General features: G+C 47.5%; 10 protein-coding genes across 10 annotated transcripts; 5 read left to right on the forward strand and 5 right to left on the reverse strand.

Moving 5' to 3' along the window:
* Positions 1 to 7,342: 7,342 nt before the first annotated feature.
* PG994_008204 (uncharacterized protein) lies at positions 7,343 to 9,566 on the reverse strand (the record flags this gene model as incomplete). The annotated part of the gene is made up of 6 exons (XM_066859613.1): positions 7,343 to 8,077; positions 8,181 to 8,267; positions 8,364 to 8,679; positions 8,763 to 9,200; positions 9,279 to 9,408; positions 9,485 to 9,566. The coding sequence occupies 6 exons, from the start codon at positions 9,564 to 9,566 to the stop codon at positions 7,343 to 7,345; spliced, it is 1,788 nt and encodes a 595-aa protein (XP_066715100.1).
* Positions 9,567 to 10,117: 551 nt separating this feature from the next.
* On the reverse strand, positions 10,118 to 10,441 carry PG994_008205 (uncharacterized protein; the record flags this gene model as incomplete). The annotated part of the gene is made up of 1 exon (XM_066859614.1): positions 10,118 to 10,441. One exon carries the CDS (start codon positions 10,439 to 10,441, stop codon positions 10,118 to 10,120), a length of 324 nt encoding a protein of 107 aa, XP_066715101.1.
* A 2,911-nt stretch (positions 10,442 to 13,352) lies between these two features.
* On the forward strand, positions 13,353 to 13,976 carry PG994_008206 (uncharacterized protein; the record flags this gene model as incomplete). Its single annotated transcript, XM_066859615.1, has 1 exon — positions 13,353 to 13,976. One exon carries the CDS (start codon positions 13,353 to 13,355, stop codon positions 13,974 to 13,976), a length of 624 nt encoding a protein of 207 aa, XP_066715102.1.
* Positions 13,977 to 14,646: 670 nt separating this feature from the next.
* Positions 14,647 to 15,209, reverse strand: PG994_008207 (WSC-domain-containing protein; the record flags this gene model as incomplete). Its single annotated transcript, XM_066859616.1, has 2 exons — positions 14,647 to 14,759; positions 14,819 to 15,209. 2 exons carry the CDS (start codon positions 15,207 to 15,209, stop codon positions 14,647 to 14,649), a joined length of 504 nt encoding a protein of 167 aa, XP_066715103.1.
* Positions 15,210 to 16,408: 1,199 nt separating this feature from the next.
* On the reverse strand, positions 16,409 to 17,337 carry PG994_008208 (FAD-binding oxidoreductase; the record flags this gene model as incomplete). The annotated part of the gene is made up of 5 exons (XM_066859617.1): positions 16,409 to 16,561; positions 16,602 to 16,707; positions 16,769 to 16,908; positions 17,082 to 17,273; positions 17,296 to 17,337. The coding sequence occupies 5 exons, from the start codon at positions 17,335 to 17,337 to the stop codon at positions 16,409 to 16,411; spliced, it is 633 nt and encodes a 210-aa protein (XP_066715104.1).
* Positions 17,338 to 17,449: 112 nt separating this feature from the next.
* On the forward strand, positions 17,450 to 17,745 carry PG994_008209 (uncharacterized protein; the record flags this gene model as incomplete). The annotated part of the gene is made up of 2 exons (XM_066859618.1): positions 17,450 to 17,670; positions 17,727 to 17,745. The coding sequence occupies 2 exons, from the start codon at positions 17,450 to 17,452 to the stop codon at positions 17,743 to 17,745; spliced, it is 240 nt and encodes a 79-aa protein (XP_066715105.1).
* Positions 17,746 to 18,344: 599 nt separating this feature from the next.
* On the forward strand, positions 18,345 to 19,195 carry PG994_008210 (uncharacterized protein; the record flags this gene model as incomplete). The annotated part of the gene is made up of 2 exons (XM_066859619.1): positions 18,345 to 18,898; positions 18,949 to 19,195. 2 exons carry the CDS (start codon positions 18,345 to 18,347, stop codon positions 19,193 to 19,195), a joined length of 801 nt encoding a protein of 266 aa, XP_066715106.1.
* Positions 19,196 to 19,952: 757 nt separating this feature from the next.
* On the reverse strand, positions 19,953 to 20,702 carry PG994_008211 (uncharacterized protein; the record flags this gene model as incomplete). The annotated part of the gene is made up of 1 exon (XM_066859620.1): positions 19,953 to 20,702. One exon carries the CDS (start codon positions 20,700 to 20,702, stop codon positions 19,953 to 19,955), a length of 750 nt encoding a protein of 249 aa, XP_066715107.1.
* Positions 20,703 to 20,917: 215 nt separating this feature from the next.
* PG994_008212 (uncharacterized protein) lies at positions 20,918 to 22,270 on the forward strand (the record flags this gene model as incomplete). Its single annotated transcript, XM_066859621.1, has 3 exons — positions 20,918 to 20,999; positions 21,472 to 21,833; positions 21,893 to 22,270. The coding sequence occupies 3 exons, from the start codon at positions 20,918 to 20,920 to the stop codon at positions 22,268 to 22,270; spliced, it is 822 nt and encodes a 273-aa protein (XP_066715108.1).
* Positions 22,271 to 24,600: 2,330 nt separating this feature from the next.
* PG994_008213 (uncharacterized protein) lies at positions 24,601 to 25,708 on the forward strand (the record flags this gene model as incomplete). The annotated part of the gene is made up of 2 exons (XM_066859622.1): positions 24,601 to 24,785; positions 24,850 to 25,708. 2 exons carry the CDS (start codon positions 24,601 to 24,603, stop codon positions 25,706 to 25,708), a joined length of 1,044 nt encoding a protein of 347 aa, XP_066715109.1.
* Between the last annotated feature and the right edge of the window lie 20 nt (positions 25,709 to 25,728).

A 25,728-nucleotide genomic window follows, 5' to 3' on the forward strand; every position in this document is an offset into this window, starting at 1 on the left:
ACCACTAAAGAACTAAATAAACGATAAGTACAATAGTTTAAATTCTTATTAAAGTTTAACCTTACTATTATCTACCGGAAAAGTAACAAGAACGGTCGCGCTAACATATTAAGCCGACGACCGAACTATTAAGAGGAAGTCCCGCCTAAAACGCGAACTATCCTTATTTATAACTAAAACGGTAACCTTATACCGTTAAAATAACTAAACGTTATAAACCACGTTTAATATAACGACGATTAGGTTATTAAGTTTTAATAATTTAATTAAACCCCCAACCCCGCGAACTATTTTAAGGATTATTTCAAAGACCGCGATAGTCTCGCTTTTTACCGAGACAAGATTTATATGCCTAAGTAGTACTAGAAAGACTTTATTTAAGAATTCTACAAGCATTTTATATACGGATATTAAGGAATATTTAAAACCTAGAAAAGGATTATTAAATAATTCGATTATAAAAACCTTAAGCTAATCGTAACTAAAGTAATTAATAAGTATAACCTCTATAATAAAGTAAAAGCTACCCGACACCGGCTATACGGAGAGCTACAGCCGATCCCACCGCTAGATAAAGTATGGAAAACTATTATACTTAATTTTATTATTAAGCTACCCTTATTAAAAAAACCCTTAATTAAGGTTAATTATAATAATATCTTAATAATTACGAATAAACTTACAAAGTATACTTACTTCTTACCGTATAAAAAATTTAACGATATTAATAACTTAATATACACATTCTTTCGAATAATCGTTAATTAGTACGGGCTACTCGAAATAATTATCTCTAATAAAGATAAACTATTTACCGCTAAATTCTAAAAATTACTTATAGCATAACTTAAAATTAAATATAAACTATTTACGGCTTATTACCCTTAAACAAATAAATAAATCGAACGGATAAACTAAACCTTAGAATAGTATTTACGCTATTATATTAATTACAAATAAAATAATTAGGTATAATTACTACTTATAGCCTAATTCGCTTATAATAGCGTAAATAACAAAGCTACGCGTATCTTACTATTCCGAGCGAACTACGGGTACAACCTGGAAGTTATTAGAAAACCTTTAAAAAAAGAGCTAGCATTAATTGCGACTATATAAGTTAAAAAACTAAAAAAACTCTAAATTATATTATAATAAGACCTTACCTTCTTTTAATAGCGAATAAAAGGATACGCCGACTAAATAAGATTAAAGGGATTAATTTTTAAAAAGGGAAAAAAAGTTTACCTCTTATAACGAAATATTAAAACGAAACGACCAAGCGACAAATTGGACTTTAAAAAAATAGGACCATTTAAAATCGTAAAAGCTATTTTAAAAACTAATTACCGATTATCACTATTTAAAATAATACGGATACACTTTATATTTTATATTTTATTATTTAAGCTAGCGGCCGAGGAAACCTTAATTAATATATAACTAAAAATCGAAATAGATTAATACAAGTACAAAATCGACAAAATTATTAATAAAAAAAAGGAAAAACAAAACTTCTAATACCTGGGGAAACTTATTAAATTAAAAAACGACTAGTTAACGTCTTTAGAAATACTTAAAGAATATAAGTTATTAAAGACAAACTTTTCTTAATTAATAATTAAAGAAGAAATACTATTTTCTTTATCCAGTTCCTATATTCTTTAACGAAACGCTTCCGAACGCTTTTTTATTACAACCTTCTTTATATAACGAAAGCGGGTTAAATAACTTAGGGCGGTAAATAATTACGTTTATAAAAAGAATAAAATCTCTTTTATATCCGACTTTTTTACCTCTAACTTTTTTTATTAAATAACTAGCTTCGTTAAAGCCGATATAATAAAGGTGCTATTATAGGAATAATTAATCCGAATATATTCCGAATAACGAAACGACTTCTCGTTTATATAATAAGCTAAGTTCTAGCGAAAATAACGAGTATAAAGTATGCTAATTAAATTACCCGTGGATTTTATATTAGCGGCAAGAGCTAAACGCGTAACAGTTTTTTTAAACCGAGATTTTTTAATACGACTAGTTATAATAAATAATAATAAAGAAAAGAAACTTATTATAACTTAATAATATAAGTAATTAAGATACTTATAAAATCGATACTTTAAAGATAAAGTAGTTAAAAGAGGAAGGATAGTATTATAACCCGACTTAATTATATAATTAAAACTTTACTCGTTAAAGCGAAATTATTATACCCTAATTAAGTTACGATATTATAATTATTAACCGTATTATTAATTATATTAATATAAACTTTTTTATATTATAAAAATATATAAATATAATTATAAAAATATCTTAAATAGCGAAAAAATAGACCCGACCCGGGAAAATAACTAGGAAAGAGCCGCGGAACGAGGAGCGACTAGACCACCGCTCTAGTAAATAAGTTAAGAGCGACGGATTACAACGCCCCTAAATAAGCCACTAGAATAGATCACCGTGATCCAAGGGATGGATCGCCGTGAGCTAATAACGGGATTATTATAAACTAACGGATAATTTAACGGATTAATAAAAAAAAAGATTAAATATATAACGATAAACGTTTTTTATATATTTTATATAAATATTTTTTATTTTAATAATTAATTTAAATATTAATCTTAATTTATTAATAAAATAAATAATTTTAACGAAATTATTATAAATACTTTTAAACTTATATACCTTAATTACTTTCGTTTTTATAAATTATTATTTATTATATCGATAAAAACGACTTTTATCGCACGTTCGGATACTCTTTTATATTATTAATATAAACCCTAGTACGTCTTATTAAGTTTCTTTTAAAACTTAGATAGCGTTCGTTATAACTAGTTATTAATAAAGTTAAAAATAATTTTAATAAAAAGAGCGATAGTAATAATAATAAGGCTAGTTCTTATATAGTTATTATAATAAAGACGAGCTAAAAAGACGGCGTTAAATTAAAGGGGTTAATTTAAATAAACTAGTTAATAGGGGGCCCGAAGGTGGGTCTCTAACGTTAAAGCACTCCCTCACGGGCTATCCCGTTACGAGCCACCGCGTTTTACCCTACGAACGCGTCTTTTTATTATATATCCTAATTAGAAAATTCTTTAATTTAATTATTACTTTTTATTTTTTAAAGTTATTATTACCCTTATTCTTTTCGCTTATTTTTATTTTTTATAACGATATCTTCGTTTAATATTTAAAAGCGTGTATAAGCTACCGTGCGCGATATAAAGCTCGGAACAACTACTCGTAAATCCGCTCGTAAATAATTAACCCCTTAATTATATATCTAATACCGTTTCGCCGGTATACTTATTAAAAATAAGTTTAATAAAAATTAATAAGTTTTATTAATATTTATAAAAAACGAATTAATATATTAAGCCGTTAATTAAGCTAAGTTAAGCTTCGTATTAATATTAATTAAGTTTAAGTTTATAGCTTAACGAATATTAAACGTTTTTAAAGCCTCTTATACTTTAAAATAATAATAATATACTCGTTTTTTAATTAAAAATAAATCTATTAAAACTATAAGGTCGAATATAATTAATTATAACCGAGTTAATAAAGTTATAATAATAAATATTAACGTCTTTTTTAATAGATTTAATATTTTAAAATTAATTAATATCTCTTTTAAACGCTTTTATAATACCGACGAAATAAGTATCGGCTAAGGCGTTAACGGTGACCACTAGGTAATTACTAAAGCTACTAGCTATATAACCTTTAAAAAAGACGTCGAAAAAGGGGAATAAATTACTACCCTAGAATATATAGGCTATAATAGGGTACCCCTCCCGCCGCTAGTTATTTTTAAATAGGCCGACGTTTAAAGCTAATAGTTTTTAGACTAAGACGGCCATCTTTAAGATAATTAGCGGTTTAAAGCGTCGCTTAAAAAGTAGATTAGTAATGCTACAGCTTTAGATTAGATTTAAAATATTTTTATTCCTTATATACGGTTTCGCTATAATAATAAATAAGTTATCCTAATTTATAATAACTATAAATTATATATAAATAATAATTTTTTATAGTTTTATTTTTTAAATAAAATATAACTAGTTTTTTATAAGTTATATTATAATTATATAATATAAGTTTTAAATATAAAAGTTTTTAATTTATTAAAGAAAAGGTTAAAAATTATTTTAAAAAAAATACCCGAATATAATCTTTAAATTAAAACTTATAAGAATAAATATATTAAAGGTATATTATTAAATTAAAATTAACGTATTAACTTTTTTTATAATTAAAAACGCTTAAAAAACGGTTAAAATTTATCCGCGGGATCGCTCGAAGCCGTTATTATTAAAATATATTATCTTAAAAGATATAAAAGTTACCCGGGTACGTTTAAAATTTATTAAAACACTTTTTAATAGCTAGGAATTACGGAATAATAGTCGGAAATTAGTTACTACGAACCTTACTTTTAAAATACCTTCTTAACGGCTCTTTATTAAAAAGGTTAATAAAGCTTTAAATTAAAACGTTAATAAAATCGCGTATTTTAAAGCTTAAATCGATTATTTTTAAACTAAACTCGATAAAAAAACTACAAGAGTATATTAAAAAATAAAAATCGTACCGGAATAACAATTTATTCGTATAATTAATATACGCCGGGCTAAGCAGAGGCTAAGAGGTAGGGTCGTATACGAGGATAAAGCTAACGACGTCGAAGTATTAAGAGAGCCTCGTAACGCTATAGAAGCTATAGAAGATAATAACACGAAGGCGGAGGATTATATTATTATTAAAAATAATAAAAAATAGTATATTTACGTTAATTCTAGCCGTAGAAATGGCTTTAATTACAAAGGTAAGGGTAGCTCAGTAAAGTGGCCCGTAAGGAGGTGGCCCGTGAGGGGGTGCTTTAGCTTACTGATTCTCTGAGCCCAAGTACGCTATACTGTAATTAGTATAGTGCTTCCTTGGCGGTGGATTATCGGTACTTGACAAAGGGGGGGAAAACTTATGCCTGATACCGTAGTAGATGATCTGAGATGTGCTGCTAGGTAGTTGCGCAAGTCTTGCCATTTGGGGGAAGATTTCCTGGATAGCTCCGAGATTTGAGGGGACGGGGCACAGGTAAGGGGTCGGCGCTACGATGCGGCTCTGGCTCTGGCTCCATGATCCACTCGCATTGAGAGCGACCAGAACCTCGGGATCCATTCTAGATGCCGTCCAACGGTGTTCGTCTCAGCTACTGGGTTAGAAGTCAAAGGCAACCTGCTTACACTAACCGCTACATCGGCTCGGCATACTGCTGTCAAACGTCAATGCGCCCAATCATCCATGGATGGCTTCGGGCGCAGGCGGACAAGCTCGCCCTTTTAGCACGTTTAGGGGGTAAAGCAGGCACCACTCCAGCTCCCTGTCCCACTAACAATTTGGCGACTTGGCACAGCAAACCACAAAACCACAGGCGCTTACCCACACGATAACCAGAGAGATCCTTCGCTGGCAGCGCCGTATCATGAAACTGTAGTCCCGCCTATTGACACCTTGGCATGCTTGGGCAGATATCTTTCGCAAACTGATTAATTCTCCAAGGGTAGCTCTACCCGGGCCTCGTACGCGCCACCAGAAACATGACTTGCGATTGATGGAAGATTGACCTGAGAGGGCTTGGCAGTGCTTGGCTTCATATATCTGGATCCGACCATTGCGCCAGACCCTGGAGCAATTCGCCGCCACGAACCGCAGTATAACGGAATTACAGGACTTGGGGGTTACCAGAACACGGAAATCGCCCTTACCAACTATGATCTAGTATAGGGCTCCGGCAATGATATAAAACTACCGTGAATCCTCGCCGGGAACACTTTCAATATGTCTTTCTCAACACGGCATCTACTGCATCCCACCTTCGACATTCGTTCTTTAGCAGACTCACCACATTCATTCATTCCGGCATAAATACAATAACTGCCAACTCTCAGAACCAAACCCAGCACAGATACAGCAGCGCCAACTCCAATCCTCACCAGCCAACCGCCACCATGAAGACCGCTTCCGCCCTGAGCAGCCTGCTCCTCGCCGCGGCGCCCCTCGTCACCGAGGCCCACTACATCTTCAGTCAGCTGATCGTCAACGGCACGCCCCAGGGCAAGGACTTCACCTACATCCGCGAGAACAGCAACTCATACCAGCCATCCTTCACGAGCGAGGTCATCGACTCGCCCGACCTGCGCTGCAACAAGGGCGCCAAGCCAGGCTCCGCCCAGACCTACACCGTCAAGGCCGGCGACAAAGTCGGCTTCAAGCTCTGGTTCAACGAGAACATCGAGCACCCGGGCCCCGGCTTCGTCTACATGTCCAAGGCCCCGGGCTCCGTGAGCAGCTACGATGGATCCGGTACGTTGCCCTCATGAACCTTTATATACACACACCGCACGGAAGCTGACTAATATTATCAAACAGGTGACTGGTTCAAGGTCATGGAGTCCGGCTTGTGCAACGGTGGCAAGGCTAACACCGACGCCAGCTGGTGCACGTGGCAGAAGGACCGCATCGAGTTTACCGTGCCCCAGACCATCCCGGCCGGCGAGTACCTCGTGCGCGTCGAGCATATCGCCATCCACGAGAGCCACGTCGGCAAGGCGCAGTTCTACATGGAGTGCGCCCAGCTCAAGGTCGAGGGCCCAGGCGGCGGCATCCCCGGCCCCTTGGTCAAGATCCCGGGTATGTACAAGGCCACCGACCCCGGTATCGCCTACAACAAGTGGACCAGCTCGCCCGCCCCTTACATCATGCCCGGCCCGGCCGTCTGGACCGACGGTGCGACCAGCACCAAGGACGACATCGCTAGCCCCGTGTCGGATTCCGATGTGCCCGCTGCTGAGGAGTCCACGGCTGCGTGTGCTGCTGCCCCTGCTGATTCTGCCCCTGCTGAGGCCCCCGCCCCCGCGCCTTCTTCCGGTTCTGGTGGTGATGTTGGTGCTAAGGCTACCATGTACGGCCAGTGCGGCGGCAAGAACTGGGATGGCCCTACCGCTTGTGCGCAGGGCACCTGCACGGCTGCCAACGATTGGTACAGCCAATGCGTTTAAGGTCTCTATGACGTGGATATCATGACTTCACGTTCCCGGGAGAGGTTCATCAGTCCACCCAGTGCACCAAAATCTTAGACGACGACATTTGATGACAGATATATATGTCCATAGATTACTGTAAATACAAGCTTTTGTTTTTGAACCTGCTACTTTGATAAGCATGGAATTGTGCAACCAGAAGTTTCCTTATGTATCTTCATCTGGTTGATTAATTCTCACAATATTCAGGCGAGGTTTCATTGCAGCGGTACACAGAAGCATTTAGATCACAAAGTACACGCATAACGCGCCAGACTCTCCTTCGAGCAAGTATACCCCGGCCAAGGCGCATCCCACGGCCGATCCTGGCGAGTCCCCACGTTGTGCCACCGCGGCACCTCGCGCCACCGGAAGAGATCCTCCATGGCCGACGCGACCCGCACCAGCTTCGCCTCCCCGAACTGCCGGCCGTAGACGCCCAGCGCGAAGGGCGTCGCGAACCCGTCGAGCCCGACCGGCACCGAGGCGATCGGGTACCCGGCGTACGACGGCATAGGCGCGCACGCGCTGCTGTACCCGCCGGCGCGGCCGTTGGGGACGAGCAGGCCGTCCAGCTCGATCAGGATGCCGTTGTCTGTCCGGTAGACGTGGGCCTCGTCGATGGCCTCACGCGCCGTCGTCCGGCCCCAGCCGAAGGCGGCCCAGAAGGCGCGGCCCAGGGTCCCGTTCGTGGCGGCGGCGGCGTCGTAGAAGCTCTGGCCCGTTTTGGGGTCCCACCACCAGGTGCCGTTGCCCAGGGCGCCGGTGCTCGCGTTGTGGGCGGCGTTCCAGGCGGCCATGTCGGCGACTGAGTTGAGGGTGCCGTGGCGCGCGTCGGTCTCGGGGAAGATCCAGTGCCGGAGCCATTCGCCGTAGCCGGCGGCTAGGAGGGTGGCGAAGGTGATGCCGTGCTGGAAGGCGGCGGGAACGGTGCTGTGCTGGCCGGCGCCGTACTCGTTGGCGAGGGTGGCGAAGGGGCTGTTCTGGGTCGGAGTAGAGAGTGTCCTGGTCAATGTCATGCCTTTTGGAAGACCGGTGAGGAAAGTCGAGGGTTATTAAGGAGATTATGGGTTTTGCGTTACTCACGGAGATGTTGTATATTTGAGCGCCGGCTTCCTTGAGCTCTTTGATGCGCTCCTCGTAGACCTTTCGGATACCGGGGCTGTTCATGTGCTAAAACGATATACCATAAGCCCCTATCTATAGGGTGTATGTCTCACCTATAGCCGAAGGTGAGGTCTATATATAAGAAGAGGGTAAGAGACTCACAGCGTTGGTCGACCAGTAAGGGTCCCAAGGAAGGCCGAGTTTCATCCCTCGCAATGCCGTCTTGTCCGCCACGTGGGCTGCGTAACCACCAGCTCCTGCTTCCGGGTAGTTCCCTATCGCCTGGTATGTCAGATTGTCAAGCTGGTCGGGACCATGCATGATATCAAGCAGAATGGCCACGTCCCGCATCGACCGTGCCAGGGGCCCCGGCGTGTCGTGGTAGTAGCTGCCCGTCACGATACCGTGGCGGGACATGAGGCCCGGGGTCGACTTGACTGTGTACAGGCCCAGCTGTGCTGCGGGGTGGACGAGAGATCTGTTTGATTGCGGAAAAAGCAGAAGTAAATCAGCAAAAAGAAATATTTCCATCTTTTCGTGTGTGAACCAGGTCTCACTTACCCGTAAGTCTCGGTACCAACGGCAATGGCCGCCTGATTAATCCGCACCGCCACGACGGACCCGCTGCTGCTCCCCGCCGTCGGCTGCGTCAAGTTATACGGGTTCCGCGTCTGACCCGTCCGGCTCGAATACCCGCTGGCGTAGTTCGACAGGGCGCGATGATCCGCCGCCTCGGACATGGTGGAGTGGCCGAGCAGGACCCCGCCGGCGGCCCGGAGCTTTGAGACCACGGTAGCCTCTCCGCTGGTGTACCGGCCGCCGAGGAGCACGAGGGTGCCCTCACTCGTGTTGTGCTTGTCGTCCGTGAAGAAGTTGTCCTTGACGAGGAAGGGGATGCCGTGCATGGGACCGCGTGTATTACCCAGGCGACGCTCGGTGTCCATCGCTTCGGCGATGCTGAGGGCGTCTGGGTTGGTTTCGCTTATGGAGTGGATATAGCTAAAGAACGAAGGTTGGTCAGGTTTCTGGTGAATGAGCGGATCGCCAGAGTACTAGCCCGCTAGATGACTTGCATACTTGTTGGTCTGCTCGATTCGAGCAAGGTAACACTCCACCAAGTCGCGACTGGTCAACCTTCCATCGGTCATGAGTTCCTGCAGTGCTTCCACTGGGAGATCCGCGATCTCGATTCCTTTGCATTTGGGCACTGAATACAGGGGCCAGGGCACACACAGTCAGCGATACTAGAGTCACACAGGATTTCGGTCCAATGCGGCACGTACGAGGGAATGGATCGTCGCAGGTTGCTAGAGCAGCACCAGCCAAGGCGGTAAGGCCTGTAATAGCAGCAAAGAAGTGTCGCATGGTGATTGCCTGGCTTGAACAGATCTATACAATGCCAGAGACAAATATTCAGATCGAGACATATCATAAGGGCATTTCCAGCCATTTATCCAAATCTTCATGTCAATACTTACAATATCGTATACCAGTGTAGATAAGCGGAAGTGGCCCGATTTCTAATCTGTATTATCAGCAGAATTGTGGACCCTTGCCGGTATATCTCCGATCCACAACCGGACCTTGACGGACGATGGCCGCGGGCCTGATCAGTTGCTACGAAGTTGTATTGCCTAATGTCTTGATTGGGGCTAAGGTTAATAAAGAGAAATATGTGATTCATTCTCATTGCGCTCTATTCCCATGTATCTAGAAGGTAGCTTTGTCTAATCCCGGCAGGCCTTCGCTCATTTCCCGCAAGCAAACATTAATATACCCAGCCCCTTGATCGGAAGCCAATGCGCCATACTCCTTTCCTCCCTCCCCAATTTCTCCAATGTACATTTCCGTCGTTAAAGTGAGACAAACACAAAATCCAATGTGTCTATTTGCCTCTCCCCTTTCCTTTCTTCCTTTTAAAAAGAAGGCAAGCAGGGAGGACAGGGCCCCGCGTAGTTGATGGGGTAGAAGCCCGGGGTCCAGTGCGCGCTGGCGTCGGTGTAGCGGCACCAGACGCCGCCGGCCATGCAGATGACGTGGCCGTCCAGCTTCGCGGCGCACGCGGGCGGGGTGGTCGGGCACGGCAGCTCCTCCGCGGGGGTCGTGGTGGTGCTTGCGGGGGGCTCCGCGGTCGTGCTCAGTATGACGGTGGAGGGGGCGTCTTGCCGGGCGTAGTTGTTGGGTGCCGCCAGGCCCACTGCGGCGGCGGGCAGGAGGGTGAGGAAGAATGAGGTCTTCATGTTTGTTTGTTTGTTTATGATAGTGAGATATTAGGTGAGAATATGGAAATATTAGGGGAAGAAGTCAATGTTCTTGTCGGAATAGAGGACGAAAGGCAACCTGTGTGGATTCACGAAAGGGAGACGCGAGCCTGGTTTTATAGAGGCCGGACCTACCTCTGTTTGCATGCTTGCGGAGGGGAAGCAGGGAGAGCGGAACCGAAATGACGAAATTTTAGGCACAGCCCTACATGGTTCCGCAGACAAACAACGATATTCAGTTTGTCAGCCCATTCCAATGCGACCGACTGGAGCAGGCAGAAAGTGACCGCCTAATGCAAGAGCGATACGAGATATTCGCATGGATTATGCCGGACCTTACGACGGACGAGCCGTTGCTTTTAGCAAACAGGAGGGGGACGTGAGCTGTCAGTGGCCGGTCGCTGCCAGAACCCGTTGGAAAGTGGGCTTCGCTTAGTGGAGCATATACGAGATTCGCCCGGTGCCGGCAGCCCGGGACCCCAGCGATTGGTAGAAAGAGATCGACGGCGGTGGCTTGAGCTATAAGTGCCGTCCAATAAGTAAGCTGAGTAAGAAGAATTTGTGCGGTTGCTGAGTACGCGGTTTTTTTTCTTTCTCCCTCTGGCTGGCATACAGAAGGAAGGAATCAGGCTGCTCGGGTCGTGCGGGCTTATGCATGCATCTCAGCTCTTTTTCAGCTTCAAATAGCCGGTGGCCAATCGCCGTGCTCAAGATAGGTGTGTAACGTCAGGAACAAAGCTAAGGAGTACCTTGCATATCCCTTGTTTGCTAACCCTTGGTAGGGCTTACTTCTTTTATGACCAAGCCAAGCCCTCGCTTCACTTTTCCCGCGTCGAACGGGCAAGAGCTACCAGCTTAATTTTGTTTTAGAAGTGGCCGTTGAGTAGTGAATGGCAGCGCTGTTGGCAGGCAATAAGGCCTCGAGAACATGCGATTCAAGTCTATCAGAGGGAGGATATACCCATATCACCCTATTCAGACATATGCAATGATAGACTGACTAACTCGCAAGGTGGTCTTGGGGGATTTGCGGTTACTATACATAGTCGAGCTAGTATATTATCCATCGTTTTTGAGGATCTCTTCTAAAACCTCGATTTGTGTTTCGTCCACTGATCTCATTACCGACACGAAGCAGAACGATGTTCCCTCTGGAGCCAATATCGTGTGAGGTACAGCAAAGTTGTTCATCGAAGAAGAGTTGATGTGCGCCGTCCGTGATAGCAAGGAGTAATATTCCAAATCGTTTTCGCTCTTACACGAGAAGCGTAGCGCCGATTATTCGAGATGTAGAATCCGACACGCCCCCGAGGTGTACCATCCCCAGTCGCAGATCGCGCTGGGCCAGCAATGCTGCATCATGGGCAGCACCAAGCCAAATATGAGGGCAGAGATCCTGGAGGTCGCTAAGCCACGCTCTCTAGTTGCAGGCGTAACGATGCCATAAGCGGACCAACATAAGGCATCGACGCATTTTTGTACCATGAGTAGCGCCGTTGCCAATGGACCCTCCCTTGCCATTGAGCGCGATATCGAGGATCGTGGCGAGCAACACTCGGCGAAGGCGGTCTAGAAAGCCCAATTCCCTAGCTCCCTAATTAATTGATGAAAAAGTTCTTGTTGGCCATCTCCACGGAGTTCAGCCTCACTTTGGCGACAAGCAGGGTGGCTGGCTCCTCGGGCGGCGCTAATGGCATCCTAGTGATTCTCTTGGTACTCCGTACTACCCGGCAGATGCAACTAAGTACCAAGCTTCTTTACACGACACATGGAAATGTCGCAGAGCGGGGATGCTGGGCCTCAAGAGTGAGAAGCACGAAGGTAAAAGACTGTCAACTGTCGTCGGCGGATGCTCCACTAATAAGTCAATCCGGTGCATCGGAGGTCTCGGTCTTTTCCCACCCCAAAACCAGCAAATCCGAATTGCGAAAGCAGGGAAGCGTCATCACCATGGTCACTGGTGGTTCAATTAATGCGGATATGGGGTTTTCTTTTGGAAAATGCCATGCTCCCATTGCAGGGGCCCTGCGCGACACCCTGAAAGGGTAAGGGAGGGATGCAAGTCTCGTTTAAAAAGGTCTCGGTTCTGCCCAACCTCCTGCCCCTCGTTTTTGAAGATCCCCCCTCTCCATGGCCGGCAGTTTACGAGACAAGTCGGGTTGGTGATGCAAGTTAGTACCGTCACTTACATCATCGCTGTGGATGCTTTGGTCCGGACCGTCGGGAAGCTAATCCCCTCCAGGCACTGGACCCGGGGATTTACCCCCGCTAACCTTGCCGAATACAGGGAAGAGCTGGAAGAGCTTGGCCAGACTCGCATTGGGGCTGCGACCATCGCATGCAACGTCCTTGATTTAGAGTCACAGTAACAGAAAAGAGTAGCCAGGAGTGTGCAAGTCGCTCCAATTAGGTCTTGCTATTCCCAGCCTCCTGCAGAGAATCGACGAGAAAAGCCGGGCAACCTGACGACTTTGGCTGAAGGACTCGTCATGTCATGCACCCTAATGCAGGAAGATGGCGTGCATTCTCAGCGCATGCGAAAGTAGATAAATCTTGACGGAGCCCGTTCTTCAATTGAAGTTGGATTTGGCTTTCCGCTGTTGGTCGGGAATTCCAGAAAGTCAAATCTAGGTGACTGGGTCGCCCACGAATCACGATAATACCCTAGCAACTCAATTTGCTGGTAGCGTGGAAGCAACAGCCATCCTGCGATCGCCGTCCGATATCCTATCCTCAATTGTCAGCCAATCCCAGCGGTCCGGATTTCTCAAAAAGGAAGGCGTCGCAACCAGTGGAATCCCACATCAACGCTATCTCGGGTCTCTGCGACAAAGAGACGTAGTGCAGAGGTATACAAAGAGGGAAAGAAATAGTCAAAAAGCGGGAAACAATGGCGCCTTTGATCAATCAGCTGCCGGTGCTGACGCCAACGCGGACGCTCCCGTCGCTCCTGACTCGCGCACTGCACCCCCGGCAAGCCACGGCCACCATCATCACGACCGACGTCGACACGACCGAGCACCACGACGTCAACCTGTCGGGCGGCGCCATCGCCGGCATCGTCATCGGCTCCATCGTCGGCTTCCTGCTGCTGCTCTGGCTGATCCGCTCGTGCCTGAACCTGGGCAAGCCAGGCATCTGGGGCAGCACCTTTGGCGCGAAAGATGACCCCCCGCCCCGGAGCACGACCCACGCCTACCCGTACCACCACGAGACGCACCGCTCGCGCTCGCGCCATCACCACCACCACCACCGTAGCCATAGCCATGGCCACAGCCCGCGCCGCAAGTCGATCGAGATCCGCCAGGTCTCGACCGTGCGCCCCGCGGCCGGCTACTACGAGACGACTCGTGTTGCTAGCCGCGGTCGGAGCCCTGCGGCGCCTCCTGCAGCATACTATCCTCCGCAAGAGGCGCGCCATGTGAGGAGGGAGTCGCGACGGGCGTCGAGGGGGGATACTACTGAGGGGTTGCGGATGATGAAATGTGATGATGATGCGACAACGTATATATAATTACGCGGCGTTTTCAATGGGGGTAGGGACGATATAACGATAATTACTGTGGAACTTGGGTTCTTCAATACTTTTGGCGTTAATTGAAAATGATCAACATTATTACAGTTGCTAATTAGGAGTAATACTTCGAAGGGAGATTTGGATGAAGTGATAATGAGCCAGAGCCCGAAAAGACAACATGGACCGCATAACCGAGCAAGCCCAAGGTGATCAAACTACAGATTACCCTTCTCCCCAGTGATTGACCGCCAGTTGACCAGTATATGCAACAGTCAAGAAACTTGCCTTCTGGGTAGAAGATGAAGAAAAGTGTGTGTCTAGTCGGCGGAGAAACGGCACGTGAAACAGGTGCACCTACCGAGCCGACGATTGATAACCAGGTAGCTCGTCATGGGGATGACGATGATAAGGGGCCCCCGCGACCAGAGATTCCCCATCAACAGACTCGGTTCCGGCCCTTCCTCCCGCCCCACTGTGGCCCCCTGCCTTCGGTTTGCTACTCCCGACTCCGCCCTCGCGACTATTGCTGCTGCTTTCCCCTGCCCCTGACGCCGCTGCCCCGCCGGCACCGGCCATTTGCGGGCCACCCAGCCCTGCTTCCGTCCCCGTCCCCGGTGCTCCAGTCCCAGCCCCAGCCTGCTGCCCTGCCGACGTCCCTGTCCCCGGCCTAGCCAGGCGACGTCCCTTCTGACCCCGCTGCTGTCGCCGCCGCATCAGAAAGATCACCAGCGCCGCCAAGAGAGCCAGAAGGACAAAGGCTGCCACGCTGATGCCCGCGATCTGGCCCCCAGTCAGGGAATGCCCGGCCCCCGCGCTATCGTTATGCTGGTCCGGCGTACCCGTGGTGGTGGTGCTGTTGTCGTTGGGAAGGGTAGACGACGGACCAGGCGTGGCCGTGGGAGAAGACGACGGATCGACCGTCGTGTCGAGGATGCGGTACAGGCTCAGGCGCCAGTCGCTGCCGCACATCTCGCTGGCGTTGGCGGGGCACGGCTTGTTGCACTCGGCGGGCGAGCCGGCGCGCGGGAAGGCGGCGAGGTCGCCGCTGCCGCAGTAGCACTCGGTGCCGTACTCGAGGCCGAAGTACGTCGCCTGGTACTGCGGCGTGTTGCAGATGTCGTGGCAGACGAGCGCGCAGTTGGTGTCGTGGCCTTGGAAGGCGGTGTGGGCCAACGTGCGGTTGGGCGACTGGTCGACGAAGCAGCCGAGGAGGGTGAAGGGGTCTGGCATCTCGTCGGCGCGCGGTGTGATGGGGGCTCACTAGGGTGGGTATCTTTTGTTGTAGATTTGGGCAATAGGTAGCAATTACAGTGTTAGTGAGATAATAAGCCAAGTAGGAAGTAAAAAAAAAAAGGAGAAACTGCAGAGAAACAGTGAGCGAGTGACGGATGGGAATGTCCTCCAAGAGTCGAGGGAAACGAAAAAGAAAAAACGTTGAATGATTAGAGAAGGACAGAGACAAGAGAGAGAAAGAAGAAATCCATCTCCTTTAGACGTTATTCGCGAGAAATTGCCTGCGTGACTTGGAGGTAATTGCCGAGGTGTACAGCGTTATACATGATTGCTGTTGTGTGTTACGCGTGATTTCCCCGGTGTTTCCATGCCGAAAGCGCTAGTATTGCCGCTGGTCCTCTGTTTGTCTGCTACCGACGGCGTGACGAGAGGAACCTCAGGGTCCCGAAATACGCGGCTCTTGTGAAACCCCCTAATTTCCGTGCATGTGATCACCACGCCACGACCAAAGTTGAGGAAACGTTGGCGGTGTCAGTTGAGCGCTTGTTGGCAGCGCAACTCCTATCCTTTCGAAGCTAATTCGCGCTCGCGTTACTGAGCCTGGGCGTGATGTTACCACGCTGCCTGGTGACGACAAGACGGTAGGTGTGGTGGTAACCGATACGTACTGCGTTAGTAGGTAAGACGTACTTGGTCATTACCACTACAGGTGTTCCTCGAGAGGATTTCAAGGTCAATGTCAATAAGTCCCATCACAGTGTGTCACAACATGGCCACGCTTCACGTAGCGATAGCCCATATCATTGGGCCAGATTTGTTGAATAAGTTGTTCTTCATGAGCGATGCACTACCACCAAGTGTTCGATAGAAGCCGCAGTATATGCTTTAATGGTTCAATATTCACTTTAGGTGGTTGAGTGGTCCTATTATTACACCATCGAGAGCAACAGTTGATACATAAAGTGCTGTTTAAAAGACTGTAAGAATAAGCATAAAACAGAGTGGCTTTCCTGTGCTATATATAAATAAAAGAAAAAGCTAACGAAATGCATAACCTCTGCTAGGGCGCTCTACCCCTGCATTTCCTGCAACATTTATAGTGTACATAAGGGGCAATCCTACCCTTAAATAGTGAATATCTATTACCCGCGTATAAAAGAGCCCTGGGCGAAGTTAGAATAATCTAATACTTCGGGCTATTTGAAAACCTTGAAACCACCGGGGACTCTCTTCTGGAACACGCCTTGCGGGTCGACGATGCCGGCCACGGCGGCCCGCACCCGCGCGTGATCGTCGCGCGCGTCGCCGTACGTCGCCGTCAGCAGCCTCACGTCGTAGTCGGTCCGGCCCTGGCACCAGGCCGAACAACAGGTTCGTGCCGTCCGTCACCGACTGCGGCTGCAGCAGGAATTCGCCGAAGAGGCCCGCGAGCTGGATGACCTCCAGGTACACGTCGGCCGGGGCGTTGTGGAACGACCAGTCGAGCTGGAAGGCGCTGGAGCGCGGGTGGGAGGCAAAACACGCTGTCGTTGTATCCGTACTCGAGGAGGCTGTACCGCATGAGGTCGCAAGCCAAGGTAGGGACGTCGAAACGCGTAATAATGCCGAAGTTGTTGGTCCCGCCCTTGAGCGCCAGCCAGAAGTCGGGGTGGGAGGCCCGGGTCACATAGGTGACCTTGCCGCTGGCGAGAACAATCTAGTAGCCGTAGATGTTATCACAAGCAAAGCCATGTCGCCGAGACAGAAAGGTCTTGCCGCCTGGTAGAAAAAGGAAAAATAGAAACGGGCCAGTTTAGCGTACCTGTAAATAGGTGTCATGTGGCTGCACTCACCCGTGCTCAAAAAGCCCCCTACCCCGATACTCGGAACCCGACCGCCCATAACGGTGAGATTGTGCGGAGAGAGCTGGTGATAGGCGTCATGTAAACTGCCACCAAAGCCCAGACCGGCCATCTTGCCGTCTTCGCTTAACACTGTCTGGTTCATAAGCCGCATGTCGACGGCCAGGCCGCTGTCGATGTTGGCGGCTCCCCTCCACGCGGTGTGGCCGCCACCGGGCGTCTCGGCCCTTGTGTCCCGTCACCGTCTTGACGAAATGACCGACCTCGGCGGCCGTGGTAGGCATGGAGATGCAGTCGGGCATTAGGTCACGCTCCTGGCCGCTGTACTATGACCCCTGGGCGGAGTCGTAGCCGCTTACGCCCCGGGTGAGGACATGCCCGGGGAACTCGGAGTTAATGACCTGGCAAGTCGTCGAGTTTGCCAAGTACGTCGAGTTTGCCGAGTACGTCGAGTTTGCCGAGTACGTCGAGTTTGCCGAGTATGTCGAGTTTGCCGAGTATGTCGAGTTTGCAACGTGCGTCGAGCCTATCGAGGCGACGGCAGTCGGCAAAGCGGCTGCCAGGGCACACCAAAGGAAACGACCGGAGAATGAGTGGAGAACAAAAAACAAAAAAGGGTGTGTCGTGGCATTAGTGGTTAACATGCTATCGCTGAGTCTTTTGTTTTGTATAGGTTAGATTTGAACTCATAGCCTCTTGTAATAGGTTATCGAAGCCAAATCGCCTACCGAGAGAAGCACCCGCACCCACTACACCAATCGGCCACCTGCTTATTAAAAGAGAAGGCATCAATTGAGATATCTATCCTGCTCCCTTGGTTATTGGTCGTCTCCTACCGCTTCCCCAATCGGCGCTTGACTTGTATGATCAACATGAAGTCAGGAGGAGGTTAAGGGCCAGGGGCTGTGTACCAATCCCATGAGATATCTTAGCGCCCTTACTGCCACGCGAGAACCAAGCTTTTACCAAGGGGCTCTGCCTGGTAAAGTTCCCACAATGTTATGCAGTAAGCTTACGGCAGATTCCGGCACCACCTTGCCAGTAGGATTGTGATGTCTTCAATCGACCTTAAACCTCCCCATTGGTCAGAACGTAGCAAGGTTTCGGAAGGAAGCTGCTCGAATCGAATCAATAGGTGCCTCGCCAACGGCGGAAGCAAGGGCGACTAGATGTGTATGTACTTAGATGTATTAGGAGCCCCACAGTACACCCCGCCTCTCTCCCCAGCTCTACAGTAAACCATTTCCACTCACTTTTCTCACATCCACGTGCCGTTTGCACACAACACGCCATGGCATCGCCGACCCCCTCATATACCAAACTGACCTATTCAGCTACCTACCCCGCCATTGACCCGACTCTTCCCGCGCTCTCTACCAGTGGAAAAGTCATTCTGGTAACTGGCGCCTCGGGAGGCATTGGCCGTGCTGCCTCACTGTCCTTCGCCGCATCTGGGCCAAAGTCCCTCGTTCTGCTCGGGAGGAAGCCGGATGCCCTGGCCGAGACCGCCAACCTCGTTCGATCACGCCATGGCGACCTCGCGGTAGAGACGCACCAAGTTGATCTCTGCGACGCGCCCGGGCTCCGGGCCGTGTTCGACTCCGTCGCCTCCAAGCTGGGCACCATCGATGTGCTGGTCCACTGCGCCGGCGTCCTGGCCCCCGTCGTGCCCCTGATGGAGGCGGACCCCGCCACCTTCATGGACAGTTACAAGACCACCGTCGTCGGCACCCTGGCCCTGGCCCAGGCCTTCGTGGGGGCGAACAACCAGAGCGCCGCGGGGGCGGCAGGGCATCACCTTCCTAAACCTGACCACGGCCGGCATCCTGTTCCCGCCCTTCCCCGGTATGGGCGCCTACGTCAGCAGCAAGATGGCGGCGGTCAAGCTCCTGCAGGTCTTCGCGACGGAGAACCCCCACCTGCGCCTGCACCACATTCACCCCGGCCGACTTCTTGGTCTGGATCGCTTCGCCCGAGGCCAAGTTCCTCCACAACAAGATCGTCTTCGCCTCCTGGGATGTGGAAGAACTCAAGAGCCGGGAGACGGCAATAGTCGGTGGGCCTCCGGGGACTGGTGAGCTCTGGCTGGGCTACCAAGGGTTCCCGCGTTACATCTCGGGCCAGTCTCTGGGACGGCCATAAAAAGGAAAAGTGATCGCAAGACAGTCAAATCTGTCCAGTGATTATATCTTGAATATTTCTATGAATAGGACTGGTAGCGGATAACTGCCATACACAAACATGATCGTAATTTGAGACCTTTCTTTGGTGCTGCCAATTTAGGTGTGTGCCTCGCCCATCCGTGCCGTAGATGGTATTAGGCTGTCGAACGCTAAAAAGGTCAGGGGCCTCTCGCTGTAGCAGAATCCACATACAGTAGATAGGGTTTTCTCTCTCTTGATGAATCCTTTTTACAACATAATGTCATCTTTTCAAGACCCTTCTTACCACTGATTGTATCTCCATGTGTGTGAGATTCCTAACTATGCACTCTGATCCAGCAATAAAAGAGGTCTCATGTTTACGAATGAAGGTATTCTACCCTTAGAAATACCTAACTATATAGCCGGCTGAGGATGCCCGTTAGACAGTCGCCAAGATGCTACGCGGAGACACGTGGAAAGGGAATATCCCCGGACGCATCATAAGACCAGGCGAGCTGTGACTTCCTGGGTGGCAGACTGCAACGTGGATCGAAGCAAGGCCACGATGGGCTAAACCAGCTGAGTCGTATACACCCAACCCGTGCCGCCTCGGTCCCCTTTGTGGGGCTCCTGAGCATATCGTTCCGCAAACCGCAAGATAACCTTGGCGATCTTGGCAAGGCTCTCGACTCCGATCTCGTCGGTGCTGACCAGCCGGTCCAAGGAAGCGGTTGTTCGTGGCGGCGTTGGTAAATTCAGCCTGTGAAAGAATCCATATCGAGATATGGGTGATGCTGGTGCTGGTGCTGGTCTTTGTCGTTGTCGATGATCGGATTCGTCCACAAGGGCTCCTTGCTGGCGCCTATCCCGTGGCCGCGAGCGAGGCGACAAGCGGTATCCATCAGCGCAAGGCAGCCGGAAGGCACGAAAAGGACGACGGCGGGATGCTCGGAGCAGGGACAGACCAGGATGGTCAGGATCTGCTGGCACGCCTCGGTTATTTTGCAGCCGGGCTGCGAACGATGCGAGCCTGTCTTGGCCGGATCGAGTCCTTCGAGAATTAGTGCCGCCGCTCTAGCGCAGTCTCCTCCTGGAATGGTGTCGCTTTCGCCCGCCAAAGGGGCCGATGGATCCGGCTCGGGTTGCTTGCGCCCGTAGGCGTATGGTGGTACATGGGTACCAGACGTAATGGTGTCGTCGAAGCTTATCTTACTGCCCCAGTCGAGTTCTCCTATATCGCTCGCTTGGGTGCCGTGCGCAGTCGAAGAGGCCAAGTACTCCAGATATTGCTGCTGTTGCTGTCCCGGTTCCTGGTAACTCTCCCTCCGGATTCTACGGGTACGGCCGGCGCGTCGGGCAGGGCTGTATAAGCACGGTTCGTTCAGACTGGTGCAGCGGGCACATGCTGGATTGCCCATCTCGCACCGTACCTTGGAGGCCGAACAGAGACCACAAGAGTCCTTGAGCTTCCGAGACAGCGTATGGGTAGAATAACTAGGGTCCATTCTGGGTAGCGTTCGCTAAAGCCAAGGACGCAGAATCAATTCTGCGATCATAATATACACATTCTCTATTAGCTCTGCTTGTTCTTGCGGGCACTGCTTGATCGGAAACATGCAGTGTGTTTGCTGGCTCTGCATGTTTCTGCATATTTTCTGTCAAGTAGTATCCTTCGACGGACACGTGTTTCTTCCCAGTTGCTCTTTTGTCTTTATCTGCGATGCCAGTAACGTTCACCGTCCAGAATTCGTACAGCCCGACACAAGAGTACCAAGAGATCCCTCGTGGCGGATATCCAGGAGGTAAGTGTTGTCCTATAGTGGTCTTGAGGCATGAAAAGGGGTAGTGGGAGAAAAGTTAAGTTCACGCACTGTTTGTAGCACATCTGCCTTGACGTATGACACAATGCTAGTATGGAACATCAGAGATCACATTGACAAGGGTGACCAGCCACAGAGCAGACAAGTGATGCTTCCGTTTCGGGACGTCCCGTAGTGGCGGCTAATCGGAATCGAGGCTGATGCATTTCTACTCCCCCGCACCAATATGTACCGCGGAAGAGGTGTCGGAGTAGCGATAAGGCAATGATGGGGTAGGCTGCCTCGCTGTCTGCCTTTCAGTCAGCCCAGGATGGGAAATGGGCTGACTGATTTGCACTGCCCGCGGACGCCGCCTCAAAAGTTCTTTCTTACCCCGCTTGCCAGGCCCGTCGTTCTCTGAGCCAACACTAGAGGCAAACCTTGCACATCGATTACAATCCAACTACACTCCCAGTCTGTTTCGTCTGGGCAAACATCGAACATGTCGGGCATCATAGCGAACATAGGCCGTATGAAATGGGAAGTCGAGCTCGGTCGAGCCCTGGACGAGTTCGAGAAAGGCCTCAGCACGGAGAAGCGGGCTGGATTCCAGACAGTCAGGACCATGCAGCTGGCTCGCCGCCCACCATACGCGACGTCATGAATCTGAAAGCGGAGGTTGACTACAAGGCTCTGCATACGAGATGCTTCCGACCGCGGCTCACCCGTTTGCTCGAATCGGTACAGCAGTATGCGTCGATTGGGGACGTCATCTTCGGGGCCTCGCAGAACCTTCTAGCTTGCGGGGTTTGGTCTCTTGTCCGAATCAGCCTGCTCGTAAGTGCCCATGCGAAACAAGACGAGTTGGGCGAAATACTAACAGTACCGGCGTCTAGACCATATGCAAGTATTCCGCTTACCTGGAAAAGGTTTCTGTTCTGTTCATGAAGGTCGGACAGTCAGCACCACTACTGCAAGAGATGGCATCCTTATTTCCGCACTCGAAGCCTCTCCAAGATCTTGTTACACGGTACTTCGTCACCGTGGTTCAAATATGCCAAAAGTCGTTGAAATTCTGCCAAAAACAGTCTCTCCTGAACCAGATGAAGCTGTTCACACATGACGGGGATATCTCACACTATGAATTGGAACTGGGCCGCCATGCGAACGCTATCAAGAGCCAGGTTCAAATTGAGCATACAAAAGTTTCCTCCAGCACGTACAACTCCGTACGTGCATTATCAACAGCATATACACGTGACAAAGACACGTAGAGCCACACCCGTCTCCTGGATCTATGTCCAGGTTACGACTACAAATCAGCCTGGAAGAGAACTAGGAAGCTGGGAAATAGTGTTTGGCTCCTTAACAATCCATATTAAGCTAAAGCACCCCTCCACGGACCACCCCTTCACGGACCACCGCGTTTCGCTCTATAAACGCGTTGGACCTTTAGATAATAATATGGATTTCTCTTATTACTTTTACTTCTTAACTATATATATTATTATTATTTTACTCGTTTTTTTTTAGTTATTTCTTTATATCGTTATTTAATATTTAAAGATGCGCGTAGGTTACGATACGTAACGTAAAGCTCGGACTAGGTATTCGCGAAGCCGTCTATAGATAGGATACCGACCGATCTTACGTTATGCGGCGCCTAGCCGGTATACCGACGCGATAAGAGTTAAATAAAGACTGGCAGGTATTATTACTATTTTTTAAAACTTAATTAACGAATTAAGTTATCGGCTAGGCTAGATTAAGCTTCGCGTTAATATTTATTAAGTTTAGATATATAGTTTAATAAATATTAAACGCTTCCGGGGCGTTTTATACGCTAGGGTAACGTTAATATACTCGATTTTTAATTAAAAACGAGTTTATTAAAACTATTAAGTTTAAAATAATTAATTATAGCCGCGTTAATAAAATAATTATTATTAATATTAACGTTTTTTTCGATAAATTTAATACCTCGGAGCTAGCTAATATTCCTTTTAAACGCTTTTATAATATTAACGAAATGAGTATCGGCTAAGGCGTTAGCGGTAACCACTAAGTGGTTACCGAAGCTACTAGTTATTTAGCCTTTAAAAAAGATGTCGAGAAAAAGGAATAGATTACTACCCTAGAGTATATAAACTATAATAAGGTAGCTTTCTCGCCGCTAGTTATTTTTAAGGGGGCCAACGTTTAAAGCTAGTGGTTTCTAAACTAAGATAATTATTTTTAAAATAATTAACGGTTTAAAGCATCGCTTAAAAGGTAGATTAATAATCTTATAATATTAGATTAAATTTAAAATATTTTTATTCCTTATATTTAATTTTATTATAATAATAAATAAATTATTTTAATTTATAACGTCTATGATTTATATATAAATAAAGATTTTTTATAACTTTATTTTATTAATAAAATATGGCTCGTTTTTTATAAATTATATTATAATTATATCGTATAGGTTTTAAATATAAGGGTCTTCGGGTTATTAAAAAAAAGGTTAAAAATCCTTTTAAAAATATATTTAAACGCGGTTTTTAAACTTAAACTTATTAAATTAAATATATTAAAAATATACCGCTAGGCTAGGATTAATATTTTAACTCTTTCGACGATCTAAAATGTTTAAAAAATAGCTAGGATTTATCCGCGGGATCGATTAAAACCTTTATTATTAAAATATATTATTTTAAAAAATAAAAGTATCGCTTAACTATGTCCAAAGCTACCCCCGGTAATTAATAAAGAATTAACGCCCGATTTCGTTATTAAATTAATTTTAACGCTTATTAAAACACCTTTTAATAATTAAGTATTAAGAAATAGTAGTCGAAAACTAGTCGCTATAGACCCTATTTTTAATCTCTTTTCTTAAAAACTCTTTACTCGTAAGGCTAGTAAGGCCCTTAACGAATAAACTAATAAAATCGCGAACCTCGAAGCTTAAATTAATTATTTTTAAACTAAACTTAGTGGGAAGACTACTAAGATACGTTAGAAGGTAAGAATCGTACCGGGATAGCGATTTGTTCGTATGGCTAATATACGACGGGCCAAGCGGAGGCTAAGGGGTAGGGTTATATTTAAGGACGAATTTACCGACGTTGAGGTATTAAGCAGGCCGCAGAACGATACAGAGGGGAATAAAAGACGATAGAACGGAGACAGAGGACTATATTATTATTAAGAATACCAGAAAATAGTATATCCTGACTAATTTTAGCTATAGAAATAACTTTAAATTGAAAGGGTGTGTTTGGTAGGTTTTCTGGTCCGCGAAGGGGTGGTCCGTGGAGGGGTGCTTTAGCTTATAACATATGGATCAATAGACAGGAATCATCATCGCTCATCATCCGAGGAAAGCTTAGTTCGGGGAAATCGGTAGTTTTGGCCAACATGGTTGATGACATCAATCTGAAGCAGCCACAAACCAACACAGCCTAATTCTTCTGCTGAGAAGATGATATTCGGTCTCTAGACTGCAGAACGATTATTGGATGCATTGCACGACAAATTCTGCAGCTGCTGCATCCAGAGGGGGACCGTTCCATACAGTGGCTATTTCAACGATGATATAGACACTAGTCAGGTCCTTATGGCTTTGAAAGGTGTCCTCAGTACAAAGGAGAGGATATTTCTCGTGCTGGACGGACTAGAGGCCTGTGGAAGATCGGTTCTATGGGAGCTTTCGCGATCGCTCACCAAACTCCAAAACGCCTTTAACGCACTCATATGCATGTCCCACAGCATTGGAGCGGGCGTTGAAGTCAGGGCACACTTGTTAGAACGACCGATATGCGTCACTTTGCAAAATGATCGACCCGATATAAATAATTTCATCAAGGCTCGATTACGATACAGAAATACTCGAGGCTCTTAAAACGCTCCCTCCAAGTTTGCCCAATATATTTCAACGTATCTTGGATCGCTGTAGAGAGTCCGCGGCAAAGTACCAAGTTCATGTTTTACAGCTTCTAGGGGCTGCATTGCGTCCGTTATCCCTCGACGAGTTTGAAGAGGCGATCAGCGTTGTTCCAGGTAACGCAAACATCACGGATCACTATGTTTCGGACATGCATTCAGTTCCGGGTAGCTGTAAAAGCCTGGTAGTGCTCGACGAGGAGCAACCAACCCTTCACTTCATGCACCCAAGCGCCAAAAGATTCATCTTTGGCCAATTCCAAGACGGGCATACCATTCGTGGAACCGGAATACCTTTCTCAGAGCATGAAGCAGACTCTCACATGGGCCAAATTGTCATCACTTACCTGAGCTGGGAAGGCTTCAATGCTTCTGTCTCTAAGTATGTGACCACTCCGCTAGCGATAGGTCCGATGCCGGCTCGCATTATCGATTCTATCCCGAAGCGCACAAGAAGGTTGCAAATCATGGCCATAAAACTTCTAGAGGGCAACAAGCATCATACGAATATGGCAGTCGACTTGACTGTCGGCAGGAATGGAAGCCAGCCTGTTGCACAGTACAACTTCCTCAGATACGCTCAGAACTATTGGTTACACCACACCAAATCAGCCCATGAGTCTTCACGTGAGATATTTGGATTATTCAAAACGCTAACCATGAAGGATGGACTGAAGGAGAATGCTGTTCTCTGGAAGCAGCAGCCCACGGCATTGTCTGATTTTGGAACGAAAGACTACAGATGGGCGAAAACCACTCCCACGCAGCCCTACTTGATGTGATGAATCCAGGGGTGAATCCA

Source organism: Apiospora phragmitis (assembly GCF_038363925.1).
Source record: "Apiospora phragmitis strain CBS 135458 chromosome Unknown utg000007l:2111988.0-4706623.0:1.0-2598199.0, whole genome shotgun sequence".
In the NCBI taxonomy this organism is placed as follows: domain Eukaryota; kingdom Fungi; phylum Ascomycota; class Sordariomycetes; order Amphisphaeriales; family Apiosporaceae; genus Apiospora; species Apiospora phragmitis.